This window comes from Symphalangus syndactylus, chromosome 9, assembly GCF_028878055.3.
Source record: "Symphalangus syndactylus isolate Jambi chromosome 9, NHGRI_mSymSyn1-v2.1_pri, whole genome shotgun sequence".
In the NCBI taxonomy this organism is placed as follows: domain Eukaryota; kingdom Metazoa; phylum Chordata; class Mammalia; order Primates; family Hylobatidae; genus Symphalangus; species Symphalangus syndactylus.
This window is the reverse complement of record NC_072431.2, coordinates 63692183-63707166: the sequence shown is the minus strand read 5'-3', so window position 1 is coordinate 63707166 and position 14984 is coordinate 63692183. Positions and strand designations below refer to the sequence as shown.

Genomic DNA, 14984 nt, shown 5'->3' with positions numbered 1-14984 from the left:
ATGAACTGTGATCTCTTGAGAACAGGTCCCCAGTACAGGGGACAGGTGGAGGGAGAGGACACAAGCAGGCAGGGTCAGGGAACAAACAGTGGGTTTCACACTGTCCGCCAGGGGCCAGCAGGCTCCTCTGAAGTCCCTCAGGGCAAGGGAGGAAGTTTCGCAATCTTTTTACTGCCAAAGTATTTTTTTGTTTGTTTTTTTGAGACGCAGTCTCACTCTGTCGCCCAGGCTGGAGTGCGGTGGCGCAATCTCGGCTCACTGCAATCTCTGCCTCCCGGGTTCTGCAATTCTCCTGCCTCAGCCTCCTGAGTAGCTGGGATTACAGGTGTGTACCACCATGCTCGGCTAATTTATGTATTTTTTTTTTTTTTTTTGAGACGGTGTCTCGCTCTGTCGCCCAGGCTGGAGTGCAGTGGCGCAATCTCGGCTCACTGCAAGCTCCGCCTCCCGGGTTCACGCCATTCTCCTGCCTCAGCCTCTCCGAGTAGCTGGGACTACAGGCACCCGCCACCATGCCCGGCTAATTTTTTTTTTTGTATTTTTTAGTAGAGACGGGGTTTCACCGTGGTCTCGATCTCCTGACCTCGTGATCCACCCGCCTCGGCCTCCCAAAGTGCTGGGATTACAAGCGTGAGCCACCGCGCCCGGCCTTGTATAGGGTCTCTTTTGAGGGTGCTGAAAATGTCCCAAAATTACTTGTGGTGCTGGCTGCACAATTCTGTGAATGTATCAAAAGTCATCGATTGTACACTTCGAACAGGCAAATTGTATGGCAGAGGAACTGTATTTCAGTAAAGCTATTACAGAAAATTACAAGGTTTAGAAAGCCACTGGTCCAAGGCCGGGTGCGGCAGCTCATGCCTATAATCCCAGCACTTTGGGAGGCCGATGCAGGAGGATTGCTTGAGGCCAGGAATTTGAGACCAGCCTGGGCAACATAGGGAAACTGTCTCAACAAAACATAAAAAAAAATTTAGTTGAGCATGGTGGCACATGCCTGTAGCCCCAGCTACTTGGGAGGCTGAGGTGGAAGGATTGGTTGAGCTCGGGAGTTGCAGGCTGCAGTGAGCTATGATGGTGCCACCGCACTCTAGCCTGGGTGATAAAAAGATCCTATCTCTTAAAAAAAAAGAAAAAAAAGTTAGGCTGGGTGTGGTGGCTCACGCCAGTAGTCCCAGCATTTCGGAAGGCCGAGGTGGGTGGATCAGGAGGTCAGGAGATGGAGACCAGGAGGTCAGCTTGCAGTGAGCCGAGAACGCGCCACCGCACTCCAGCCTGGGCGACAGAGTGAGACTCCGTCTCAAAAAAAAAAAAAAAAACAAAAATTAAAAAAGAAAGCCACTGGCCTAGCATATTAAAAATAACCGGTTACCTCCAATCCTCAAAGCCCTGCAGGAAGCTTGATGATATTCTCATTTTGTTGGATGGGGAACGGGGAGCTCAGGGGTCAGGTTGTCGCTAAACGTCAAGCCTGCGGTGAGCTTTTTTATTTGACACAGAGCCTTGCTCTGTTGCCCAGGCTGGAGTGCAGTGGCACAATCTCAGCTCACTGCAACCTCCACCTCCCAGGTTCAGGCAATTCTCCTGCCTCGGCCTCCCGAGTAGCTGGGATTACAGGTGTGCACCACCACGCTCAGCTAACGTCTGTATTTTTAGTAGAGATGCGGTTTCACCATGCTGGCCAGACTGGTCTCGAACTCCTGACCTCAAGTGATCCTCCAGCTTCAGCCTCCCAAAGTGCTGGGATTACAGGGTGAGCCACTGTGCCTGGCTGTGCAATGAGCTTTGATCGTGCAACTGCACTCCAGCCTGGGGGTACAGAGTGAAGCACGCCAGACTTCACACTCAGCTGTTGGTTTTGGTTTCCACATCCTACGTTCTCTCCTCTCTAGGGCATGCCATGTGATCCACAGGAAGAAGGACAACATGAAGACAGGACTTTGGCCGGGTGCAGTGGCTCACGCCTGTAATCCCAGCACTTTGGGAGGCCGAGGCGGGCGAATCACAAGGTCAGGAGTTCAAGACCAGCCTGGCGAATATGGTGAAACCCCGTCTCTACTAAAAATACAAAAAATCGGCCAGGCGCGGTGGCAGGCGCCTGTAATCCCAGCTACTCGGGCGGCTGAGGCAGGAGAATCGCTTGAACCCAGGAGATGGAGGTTGCAGTGAGCCAAGATGGCGCCACTGTACTCCAGCCAGAGGGACAGAGTAAGACTCCGTCTCACAAAAAAAGAAAAAAAAAGAAAAGAAGATGGGACTTTGGGTACCTGGGGTCTTTCCAGGAACTTTGGGGGTCTTTCCAACCCCAACCCCCACCCTCACCCCCTTCCCCAGGCTCACCATCCAGTTGGGTCTGGCTGTGATGTTCCTGGCCGAAGGGCCCATAGCCAGCCTCAGAGCGGGCCCGTACCTGCACCAGATAGCTGGCTCCCCGCTTCAGCCCCCACAGCTCTGCCCGGTTTTCTGACGTCTTCAGGAACTGCACGCTGCTGGGACTCTCGGCGCCCTGTCCAGGAGAGGTACGGGGGTGGCCGTCACCTGGGGCCCCAAGTTCCTGCTGCTCTTTCTGCCTCCTCCCCTCGCCCTCCACTCCCATCACTAGCCTGCCTCGCAACTGGTGAGGCCTTTGGGAGAACTTAACGTATGCAAGCCGTGTGCTGTATTCATAATATCATTCCTTTTTTTTAAGACAAGGTCTCACTCTCTCAGGCTGGAATGCAATGGTGCAAACACGACTCACTGCAGCCTCGACCTCAAGTCGAGAATCACTTGGGTTCAAGTGATTCTCCTGTCTCAGCCTCCTGAATAGCTGGGATTACAGGGGCTCACCAACACGCCCAGCTGATTTTGGTATTTGTAGTAGAGACGGGGATTTCACGATCTTGGCCAGGCTGGTCTCGAACTCTTCACCCCAGGTGTTCTACCCCCCTCGGCCTCCCAAAGTGCTGGGATTATAGGCATGAGCCACTGTGCCCAGTCTAATTTTTTTAATTTTTAAGTTTTTTTGTTTTGTGGTTTTTTTGTTTTTTTTTTTTGAGACGGAGTCTCGTTCTTTCGCCCAGGCCAGACTGCAGTGGCGCTATCTCAGCTCACTGCAAGCTCCGCCTCCCGGGTTCACGCCATTCTCCTGCCTCAGCCTCCCGAATAGCTGGGACTACAGGCGCCCGTCACTGCGCCCGACTAATTTTTTGTATTTTTAGTAGAGACAGGGTTTCACTGTGTTAGCCAGCATGGTCTTGATCTCCTGACCTTGTGATCCGCCCGCCTCAGCCTCCCAAAGTTCTGGGATTACAGGCATGAGCCACCACGCCCGGCTCATTTTAAGTTTTTTATAGAGATGAAGTTTCACCATGTTGCCCAGGCTGGTCTCAAACTCCTAGTCTCAAGCATTCTGCTCGCCTTGGCCTCCCAAAGTGCTGGGTATTACAGGCATAAGCCACCACACCCAACCTGAGCCACTGTGTCCAGCCGCTGGTAACTATTACAGTAACTATTTTACAGATGAAGAGTCTGAGGCTCAGACAGGCCAAAAGGCTTACCCAAGGCTACCCAGGGAATTCATGGCAGAGCTGGAATTCAAATGCCCGCCAGGTGCCTGCAACTCAGGTGTCCCAGCCAGGAGAGCACAACCCATTGCCCACCCACCCCAGGGCTGGGGGATGGCCTCACCTTCTCATGGTATTTGACCTCGTAGTCCAGCACAGCCCCACTGGGTGCCCAGGGAACAGCCCAGGCCAGGCTCAAGCTGCTGGGTGAGGACCGCATCACCCGGATGTTGGACACTTCGGGAGGTACTGTGAGAGGCAGAGACACAGGGAACCCTTGTGCATGGTAGGTCCGTCCCTTAACTTAAAAAAATTTTTTTTTTTCGAGACAGAGTCTTGCTCTGTCACCCAGGCTGGAGTGCAGTGGCGCAGTCTCGGCTTACTGCAACCTCTGCCTCCCGGGTTCAAGCAATTCTTCTGGTTCAGCTTCCCAAGTGGATAACAGGTGCCGTGCCCACCACCATGCCTGGCTAATTTTTTTATTTTTAGTAGAGACGGGGTTTCACCACATGTTGGCCAGGCTAGTCTTAAACTTCAGCCTGGCCATGTCCCTTATCTTTTCCAACACTTCCTCTGCTGGCTACACTTGTCTGTTTCCCCCTGGCTGTTTCGAGAATTCCTTCTGATTCTCTCTGCCCCCCATCCCACTGGGAGCCTTCCTGTACGTAACTCTCCAGCCCACCTTTACGAGCTCCTCACCCTCTCTTTCTTATTCATTTATTTTGAGAGAGGATCTCCCTCTGCTCTGTCACCCAGGCTGGAGTGCAGCGGTGCGATCATAGCTCACTGCAGCCTCCAACTCCTGGGCTCAAGCGATCCTCCTGCCTTAGCCGCTTGAGTAGCTGGGACCACAGGCACACACCGCCTCGCCCGGCTAACATTTTTATTTTTTGTAGAGATAAGATCTTCCTATGTTACCCAGCCTGGTCTTGAACTCCAGGGCTCAAGTGATCTGCCTGTCTCAGCCTCTGAAAGTGCCGGGATTACAGGACGGAGCCACTGCGCCCAGCCATTGCCCTCTTTCTGCCTCTTGCCCCCAAAGCCTTGGCCCCTCACACTTTCTGGGGACCCAACTTCACAGCCCCTGCCTCTCCCCTTCAGGCCCTCAGTGACGTCTCTCCCGCCAGACCACCAGCCGCCCCAGCCCCCAAGTCTCACCCTCTCGGTCGGTGGTGACATTGACAGGCTCAAATGGGACGGGCCCCGTGGCTAAGGAGGATACCCCGTTCAATGCAGTGACCTCAAAGGTATAGGTGAAGTCAGGACGTAGCCCTTGAACCACCACCCAGGGCTCCACCAGGTACCGGGGGCCGAGGTCAAAGGTCAGGTCTCCCCCGCAGGGCACGTAGGAGCCTCCTGGTCGGCACTCCCAGCAACGGAGGGCGTAGGTAAGGTCCTCTCGGCCACCGGACTCCAGGGGGCACTCCATTCCAGGTGCAGGGAGGAGCCGTTCAGGCGGGAAACCACGCTCCGCGGAGCCGAAAGAGGGGCTGCAGAAGACCAGGGAGTCAGGCAGAGGCTGACCAGCTCTGCGGCAGTGGGGAGAAGGCAGTGGAGGAACCACCAGCCACGCTGAACTCTTGCCTTGGAGACAGCGGGCTCCATCTGTTCCCCCGGGCTAGGGACCAGCATGCCAGGGACAAAGGGACGAAGCCCAGGGAGGATGGGGGCCATGTCAGGGTCCACCTCAGGGGTCTGTGACCCCTCCCCAATGAACTGCACCTGGGTGCTGGTCACTTACTGGTGCAGGGTGCACGCCGGGGGTCTGTGCGTGCCCGGAAGTACCCGATGCGGCCCTGGCAGATGGATGATCCGATGGTGTCAGAATGGCTATTGGCTGGGCATGGCTGGCAGGACCCTTCTCCTGACAGGGGCTTGAAGGTGCCCTGGGCACAGGCTGAGAGAGAAAGCATTCATCAAAAGCATGCACAAAAACATCCATCTGGTCGGTGGGCTCGGTGGCTCATGCCTCGAATCCCAGCACATTGGGAGGCTGAGGCTGGAGGATCGCTTGAGCCAAGGGGTTCAAGACCAGCCTGGGCAACATACTGACATCCCATCTCCAAGAAAAGAAAAAAATTCCAGCTGCTTTTAAGGCTGATGAAGTGCTAAGGTCAGAAAATGGACAAAAGATCTCAAAACCTCTCCTCTTAAGAGGAGAAAGGAGACTCTCTCCAGAGAAGGGGTCCTAACCTGTTTTGACCCTGATCTCGGCAGTCTGCTGAAGCCCACAGAAAGACCTCTACTCCAAATTATGATTTTAAATGCACACCACAAAATACATAGGAATACCAGAGAAACCAATTAAGGTGAAATGCAATGAAACATGAGGAAAAAAGTTTGGGCTACAGCAACATTTGTGTTTCCTTATTAAGATATAGCAGCAAGTCTCCTAACCTCTCTAATACTGAAGTCATCATGAACAAAAACAATGTTTTGGCACTTGGAATGGCCTGTAAATACCTGTGATTTTTTTTTTTTTTTTTCCTAAGAAGGAGGCCAAGGCGGGCAGATCACTTGAGGTCAGGAGTTCAAGACCAGCCTGGCCAACATGCTGGAAACCCATCTCTACGAAAAATACAAAAGTAGTCGGGTGTGGTGATGCATGCCTGTAATCCCAGCTACTACTTGGGAGGCTGAGGCAGGAGAATCGCCTGAACCCGGGAGGCAGAGGTTGTGGTGAGCTGAGATCCCGCCACTGCACTCCAGCCTGGGCAAAAAGAGCAAAACTCCTTCTTGTCGGAGTGCACTCCCAGGTTGGAGTGCAGTGGCGGGATCTCGGCTCACCGCAACCTCCACTTCCCGGGTTCAAGCGATTCTCCTGCCTCAGCCTCCCAAGTAGCTGGGATTACAGGCTTGCGCCACCATGTCCGGCTAATTTTGTATTTTTAGTAGAGACAGGGTTTCTCCCTGTTGGTCAGGCAGGTCACCCACATAATTATTTAAAAAATTTTTTGTAGGCCGGGCGCGGTGGCTCACACCTGTAATCCCAGCACTTTGGGAGGCCGAGGCGGGCGGATCATGAGGTTAGGAGATCGAGACCACCCTGGCTAATATGGTGAAATCCCATCTCTACTAAAAATACAATAATTAGCTGGGTGTGGTGGCGGGCGCCTGTAGTCCCAGCTACTCGGGAGGCTGAGGCAGGAAAATGCAATTAACTTGGGAGGCGGAGCTTGCAGTGAGCTGAGATCAGGCCACTGCACTCCAGCCTGGGTGACAGAGCAAGACTCTGTCTCAAAAAAAAAAAAAAAAATTTTTTTTTGTAGAGACGGAGTCTTGCTCTGTCACCCAGGCTGATCTTGAGCTCCTGGGCTCAAGTAATCCTCCCACCCTGACATCTCAAACTGCTGGCACTACAGGCATGAACCACTGTGCCAGGCAATACCTGTGATTTCCATGGGGCGCAAGTCTCAGGTCCTGCTACAACCGCAGGTGGAATTTCAAGTGGAAATTAATGAATTTCAGGTGAAAATAAAGTATTCTTTTTCCAGCTGGGTGTGGTGATGCACGCCTGTAATCCCAGGACTTTGGGAGGCTGAGGCGGGCAAATCACTTGAGGTCAGGAGTTCGAGACCAGCCTGGCCAACAGAGCGAAACCCCATCTCTACTAAAAATACAAAAATTAGCCAACTGTGGTGGTGCATGCCTGTAGTCCCAGCTACTCTGGGGGCTGAGGCATGAGAACTGCTTGATTCCAGGAAGTGGAGGTTGCAGTGAGCCACGGTCACGCCACTGCACACTAGCCTGGGTGACAGAGCAAGACTCTGTCTCAAAAAAAAGAAAGTCATTTTTTTTCCTCCATCAAAGCTCACAGATTCTCGCCGGGCGCAGTGGCTCACACCTGTAATCCCAGCACTTTGGGAGGCCGAGGTAGGTGGATCACGAGGTCAGGAGATCGAGACCGTGGTGAAACCCTCTCTCTACTAAAAATACAAACAAATTAGCCAGGCGCAATGGTGGGTGCCTGTAGTCCCAGCTACTCGGGAGGCTGGGGCAGGAGAATGGCGTGAACCCGGGAGGCGGAGCTTGCGGTGAGCCGAGATCACGCCACTACACTCCAACCTGGGCGATGGAGTGAGACTCCATCTCAAAAAAAAAAAAAAAAAAAAAAAGAACAGAATGTTCTAGGCATTTAAAAAATATATTTTATTTTATTATGTATACATTTATTTTTGAGATGGAGTCTGGCTCTCTTGCTCAGGTTGGAGTGCAGTGGCGAGATGTCAGCTCACTGCAACCTCTGCTTCCTGGGCTCAAACCACCCTCCCACTTCAGCCACCTGAGTAGCTGGGACTACAGGTGCTTGCCACCATGCCCAGCCAGTTTTTGTATTTTATTTTATTATTTTTTTTTGAGACAGAGTCTTGCTCTCTCACCCAGGCTGGAGTACAGTGGCGCGATCTCGGCTCACTGCAAGCTCCGCCTCCCCGGTTCACGCCATTCTCCTGCCTCAGCCTCTCCAAGTAGCTGGGACTACAGGCGCCCGCCACCACGCCCGGCTCATTTTTTTGTATTTTTAGTAGAGACGGGGTTTCACCGTGGTCTCGATCTCCTGACCTCGTGATCCGCCCACCTCGGCCTCCCAAAGTGCTGGGATTACAAGCGTGAGCCACCGCACCCGGCTAGTTTTTGTATTTTTTGTAGAGATGAGGTTTCACCATGTTGCCTAGGCTGGTCTCCCACTCCTGGGCTCAAGTGATTTGCCTTGGCTTCCCCAAATGCTGGGATTACTGGCGTACCCACCATACCAGGCCTCTGGGCAGAGTTTTATGTTTTTATTTTTAATTTAATTTTTAATTTCATTTTTTTGGTATCTAAAATACCAAAATACCACTCTGTCACCCAGGCTGGAGTGCAGTGGCACGATCTTGGCTCACTGCAACCTCCGCCTCTTCGGTTCAAGCAATTCTCCTGCCTCAGCCTCCCAACTACAGATACATGCCGCTGTACCTGGATAATTTTGTATTTTTAGGAGAGATGGAGTTTCACCACGCTGGCCAGGCTGGTCTCAAACTCTTGACCTCAAGTAATCTGCCTGCCTCAGCCTCCCAAAGTGCAGGGTTTACAGGCGTGAGCCACTGTGCCCGGCCTAGGATTTCTTTGTCTTCTTCCAGTAAGTGTTAGTTCAAGCTCTCCTCTCCCCACAGTTGTTTCTTATCGAGGCCCTCAGCAATCTTCTAAAAACCATATTATAGATCTAAAATTGGTTTTCATTTCTGGAATTCAGAAAGGTCTGGAGTCTGGGTGAGGTGACTCACTCTGGTAATCCCAGCAATTTGGGAGGCTGAGGCAGGAGGAGGGCTCGAAGTCAGGTGTTCAAGACCAGCCTGGGCAACATAGCAAGATCCTTGTCTCTACATCTCTACAAACAAAAAACTAGCTGGCTGTGGTGGCATTCACATGTAGTTTCAGCTACTCAGGACGCTGAGGCAGGAGGATTGTTTGAGCCCAGGAGTTCAAGGATGCAGTGAGCTATGATTGCACCACTGCACTCCAGGCTGGGTGACAGAGTGAGACTGTGTCTCTTAAAAAAAGAGGAGGCATGGGTGGGCACGGTGCTCACGCCTATAATCCCAGCACTTTGGGAGGCCGAGGTGGGTGGATCACTTGAGCTCAGGAGTTTGAGACCACCCTGGCCAACATGGTGAAACCTCGTCTCTACTAAAAATACAAAAATTAGAGGGGAGTGGTGGCACAAGTCTGTAATCCCAGCTACTCGGGAGGCTGAGGTAGGAGAATCGCTTGAACCTGGGAGGAGGAGGTTGCAGTGAACTAAGATTGTGCCATTGCACTCCGCACTCCAGCCAGGGTGGCAGAGTGAGACTCCATCTCAAAAAAGAAGGAGAGATTAAGACATTCAGATAGGGACACCAGGACTGTGTGTGCACAGAGGAAAGACCATGTGAGAACCCAGCAAGAAGGCGGCCATCTGCAAGCCAAGGAGAGAGGCTTCAGGAGAAACCACCCCTGCCAACATCTTGATCTTGGACTTCCAGCCTCCAGAGCTATGAGAAAATAAATTTCTGTTATTTAAGCCACCTGGTCTGTGGTATTTTGTTATAGCAGCCTGAGCAAACTAATAAAGCATCTCAAAGATGCCTCTAACCCAACTCCATTCCCACCCTGAGAAAGAAACTGTGGAGAACCTGCAAGTTCAAAGGTATAATTTCAAGGTCAGTAGAGTAATTCTGTCCTTTTAAATAGACCAGACCCATGAATGTAAATTCCATTGGTCCCCTTTGATGAGACATTCTTTGTGCATAGCCTGCTCTACTGCCTGAGGCTGGTCTGACCTTCTGTCCAAACTCCATTGCTTACTTGGCGGCCTTTGGTTCAACATTTCTTTTTTTTAGAGGAAGGGTCTCACTCGGTTGCCCAGGCTGGAATGCAGTGGTGTGACCATAGCTCACTGCAGCCTTCAGCTCCTGGGCTCAACCAATCCTGTCATTTCAGCCTCCTGAGTAGCTAGGACTACAGGTGCACATTACCTTGCCTGACTCATTTTAAAATTTTAATTTTATTTAATTAATTACTTTTTTTTTTTTTTTTGAGATGGGGTCTTGTTCTGTTGTCCAGGCTCGAGTGCAGTGGTATGATCTCAGCTCACTGCAGCCTCAAACTCCTGGGCTTAAGGGATCCTCCCGCTTCCGCCTTCAGAGTAGCTGGGACTACAGGAGCGAGCCACCATGCCTGGCTAACTTTTTCATTTTTTGTAAAGACAGTCTTGCTATGTTGCCCAGGCTAGTCTCAAACTCCTGGCTTCCAGTGATGCTCCCACCATAGCCTCACAAAGCAGTGAGATTACAGGCATGCACCACTGTGTTTGGCCAGTTTTCAATTATAACTTGTGTTGTTATAAGCCACTAAATTTGTAGTAATTTTTTTTTTTTTTTTTCAGACAGAGTTTCACTCTGTCACCCAGGCTGGAGTGCAGTGGCCCAGTCTCAGCTCACTGCCACCTCTGCCTCCTGGGTTCAAGCAATTCTCCTGCCTCAGCTTCCCGAGTAGCTGGGATTACAGGCATGTGCCACCACATTCGGCTAATTTTTGTATTTTTAGTAGAGATGGGGTTTCACCATGTTGGCCAGGATTTTCTTGAACTCCTGACCTCCGGTAATCCTCCCACTTCGGCCTCCCAAAGTGTTGGGATTATAGGTGTGAGCCACTGCACCCAGCTGTAATTTGTGGTTATTTTTTATAGCAGCCATGGGGAACTCATACAGATAGTAAACCAACCAGAGACCCTCCCAGCCCAGTACTCAGCCTTGAATGTGGGGCTGGACTCCACGTGCATTCGCCCATTCCGAGTTGACTAAGTTCACTTCGGCCTGGAGAGAATGTTATTCCAGCTGGCCAGCTCCCAGTCCCTCCCAGGAAGCCTGAGTCTCAGACCCAAAGAAAAACAGAAAAAGCCGACGACCCTCCCTGCCTCCCTCGTCCCTTCTTCCCCTCCATGGGGCTGGCTGAATGGGAATCTCATGAACTCCTCAGCCCTCGGCAGGCTTCAGCCCCGTGGGACTCTTCTCTGTGGTCAGAGAGTCATCCATTTGCCTTCCGTCACGGCACAGCGAGCAGGCCTGCCCTGTCCTCCTTCTAATTAGGTCTGCAGACCCCAGAGCCTGCCACTCACCTGTCACCTGCTACTATCCTGGCAGCATGCAGCCATCTTCCCAACAGAGGCACCGATGATGAGCACCTGGGTCAAAGACCTTGACCCTGCCATAGCTTTCTCTAGACCATGGCAGCGTGGAGGCTGCTCCAGTGTCTGGGCCCGAAAGCTGGGTTTCCCTATCGGCCCTTCTCCCAGCCTCTCTCCTCATTAAAACAGCCATCCTTCATGGCATCATGCATCCAGACTCGCCGTGCATTGATTAGCTCTATTAACCTACTTTTCATTCCAAAGCTACACAGCCATTCCCACCGTTTCTGTCCTGGGTAAATCCTCACCCAAAGCACACTGCATGCCCTTTGTCTTCCGGCTATTTTTTGTTGGTTTGTTTGGTTTCCTACTCTTTTTTCCTAACAGTTTTTCTCTCTCCAAGGCACATGATCCCACAACCCATGTGATTTTAAAATTCTCTCGGGGGCCGGACATGGTGGCTCACATCTATAATCCTGGTACTTTGGGAGGGCGAGGCGGGCGGATTGCTTGAGATCAGGGGTTCAGACCAGCCTGGCCACATGGTGAAACCCCATCTCTGCAAAATACAAAAATTAGCGGGGGGTGGTGGCACAGGTCTGTAATCCCAGCTACTCAGGAGGCTGAGGCAGGAGAATCGCTTGAACCTGGGAGGTGGAGGGTGCAGTGAGCTGAGATTGTGCCACTGCAGTCCAGCCTGGGTGACAGAGCAAGACTCCATCTCAAAAAAGAAAAAAATTCTCTTTGGAAGAGTGAAACTGTCATTTTCAGGAACACGGGTGAGCTTGGAGACCATTATGTTAAGTGAAATAAGTCAGGCACAGCAAGACAAATGGGCCAGGTGAGGTGGCTCGTGCCTGTAATCCCAGCACTTTGTGGAGGTGGGGGGATTGCTTGAACCCAGGAGTTCGACACCAGCTTTGGTAACAGAGCGAAACCCTATGCCTACACAAAATAAAAATAAGAAATTAGCTAGGCGTGATGCTGTGCACCTACAGTTCTAGTTACCAGGAAGGCTGAGGCAGGAGGATCGCTTGAGCCCAGAAGGTCGAGGCTGCAGTGAGCTGTGATTGTATCACTGCACTCCAGCCTGCGTGACAGAATGAGACCCTGTCTCAATGAAACAAAAAAAGAAGAGAAATGCCACATGATTGTGTCAACATGTTGTAGCTGAAAAAGTTAATCTCAGGAGAGGCCAGGTATGGTGGCACACGCGTGTAATCTCAGCACTTTGGGAGGCCAAGGCAGGCAGATCACCTGAGGTCAGGAGTTCTAGACCAGCCTGGCCAACAGGGTGAAACCCTGTCTCTACCAAAAATACAAAAATTAGCTGGGAGTGGAGGCACGTGCCTGTAATCTCATCTACTCGGGAGGCTGAGGCAGGAGAATTGCTTGAACCCAGGAGGCAGAGGTTGCAGTGAGCCGAGATCGCGCCACTGCACTCCAGCCTGGGCGATAGAGGGAGACTCTTTCTCAAAAACAAAACAAAACAATTTATTTTCTATATTCAAATAGGTAAAAGAGCAGATTTTGAATGTTCCCAACACAAAGAAATGATAACTGAGGAAATGAATCTGCTAATCACCCTGATGTGATCATTACACATTGTATACATATATTGAAATATCACCCTGTACCCCGTAAATTATTACAATTATTATATAAACGTACAATTATTACACAAAATTAAAAATAATAAAAGCAAGAAAGAGTTCTTTTTGGCATTTTAAATGGGAATTCCCCCTCTTCTGCTTGTGAATTTGAGAGGCAGTGTTCGAATCACAGCTTGTGTGTGACCTCAACGAATGTTGTTATCTGGGGCTGCTCAAACAAACCATCCCACAATTAGTAGCATTAAATGGATTGCCCCAAACTTAGTGCCTGTTGTGATTTCTTTGGACCAGCAATTCTGGAAGTACTTGGCTGTGCAATTCTGGCTGGAGGCAGGTGGAGGGGTGGAGGGAGTAAGGAGGTAGGCGGGGGTGAGAATGGGGCAGTGAAGGATGGGGTAGTGGAATGCTGGCTGGGGATGTCATTTCAGGGCACATCCTAGGGTTAGCTTGGGCTCCCTTGCAGCATGGTGGCCTCAGGGTAGTGAGTCCATTTACACAACAGCACAGGGCCACCACGTACATGCTTTAGACGGTAAATTGGAGGCTGAAAAACATCATAACATCACTTTTGCCTTACTCAATGACTATCCGGTTACTAAGGTTGGGCCAAAATTAAAGGGGGGGTCATAGGCCCCCACCTGTTATTTTCAGACAGTCTCCCTCTGTTGCTCAGGCTGGAGTGCAGGGGCGTGATCATAGCTAACTGCAGCCTTGACCTCCGAGGCTCAAGCAATCCTCCTGCTTCAGCCTCCCAAGTAGCTGGGACATGGGCAGGCACCATCACACCTGGATAATTAAAAACATTTTTTTTTTTTTTTTTATGAGACGGAGTCTCGCTCTGTTATCCCGGCTGGAGTGGAATGACGTGATCTTGGCTCACTGCAACCTCTGCCTCCTGGGTTCAAGCAATTCTCCTGCCTCAGCCTACTGAGTAGCTGGGATTACAGATGCCCAACACCACACTTGGCTAATTTTTTGTATTTTAGTAGAGACAGGATCTCACCATGTTGCCCAGGCTGGTATCAAACTTCTCAGCTCAGGCAACCCGCCTGCCTTGGCTTCCCAAAGTGCTAGGATTACAGGCATGAGTGACCCTGCCCAGCCTAAAAACTTTTTTTTTAAGGGATGGGATCTTGCTAGGCTGCCCAGGCTGGTCTTGAACTTCTGGCCTCAAGCAATCCTCCGACCTTGACCTCTCAAAGTTCTAGGATTACAGGCATGAGCCACCATGCCTGGCTGACCCTCACCTATTTTTTTGTTGTTCTTTGTTTGAGACAGGGTCTATCTCCATCTCCTCGGCTGGAGTGCAGTGGCTTCATCATGGCTCACTCCAGCCTCAACCTCCTGGGCTCAAGCAATGCTTACCAGTTCAGCCTCCCGAGTGGCTAAGACTACAGGTGTGCACCACCACACCCTGCTAATTTTTGTATTTTTTGTAGAGATGAGGTCTTGCTATGTTGCCCAGGCTAGTTTCAAACTCCTGGCCTCAGTCAATCCTCCCACCTTGGCCTCCCAAAGTGTTGCTATTACAGGCGTGAGCCACCACCTCTGGCCAGCTCCCACCTGTTGTTGATTAAAGGAGCATCAAAGAATTTGCAGCCTCCAGAAGGAGGTCATTTCCTGCCTCTTGAGTCTCAGCTTCCACATCTATGAAATAAAGTTAATGATCCTTCACTCCAGCATTGTCGTGAAGGCTAAATTAAGTTGCATTTGGAAAAATATCTGGGACACAGTAGGTGTGTTTCTCACACCCAGAGTCAGAATGTTTAGCAGGTTAGTAGATGCCTCCAGAGCATGAAGGGCTCTTCCTGACCCTAAGTGTGAGGAATGCTTTGGGTTAAAAGATTGTACTTTTATGGGTTCAGGGGAAAGGTGGAGGGCTCAATGAGGTGGCTCACACCAGCAATTCCAATGCTTTGGGAGGCCGAGGTGGGAGGATCACTTGAGCCTTGGAATTTGAGAGCAGCTTAAACAACATAGTAAGACCTTGTTTCTACGCACACACAGTAAGACCTTGTTTCTACGCACACACACACACACACACACACACGCCAGGCGTGGTGGCATGTGCCTGTAGTTCCAGCTACTCGGGAGGCTGAGGTGGGTGGATTGCTTGAGGGAAGGAGTTTGAGACAAGCCTGGTCAACACAGTGATACCCCATCATCCCCCAAAATCATTTTTCT

At 51.1% G+C, this 14984-nt stretch overlaps 1 protein-coding gene across 1 annotated transcript in view; it reads right to left on the bottom strand.

The window, feature by feature from the left end:
- Positions 1-14984, bottom strand: part of LOC129490681 (ephrin type-B receptor 4-like) — a 79647-nt gene that overhangs the window by 18636 nt on the left and 46027 nt on the right. Inside the window, 5 exon segments of the mRNA XM_063646335.1 lie at positions 2341-2506; positions 3670-3794; positions 4704-4967; positions 4970-5035; positions 5287-5442. Of these exon segments, the coding sequence (XP_063502405.1) occupies positions 2341-2506; positions 3670-3794; positions 4704-4967; positions 4970-5035; positions 5287-5442 (777 nt within the window).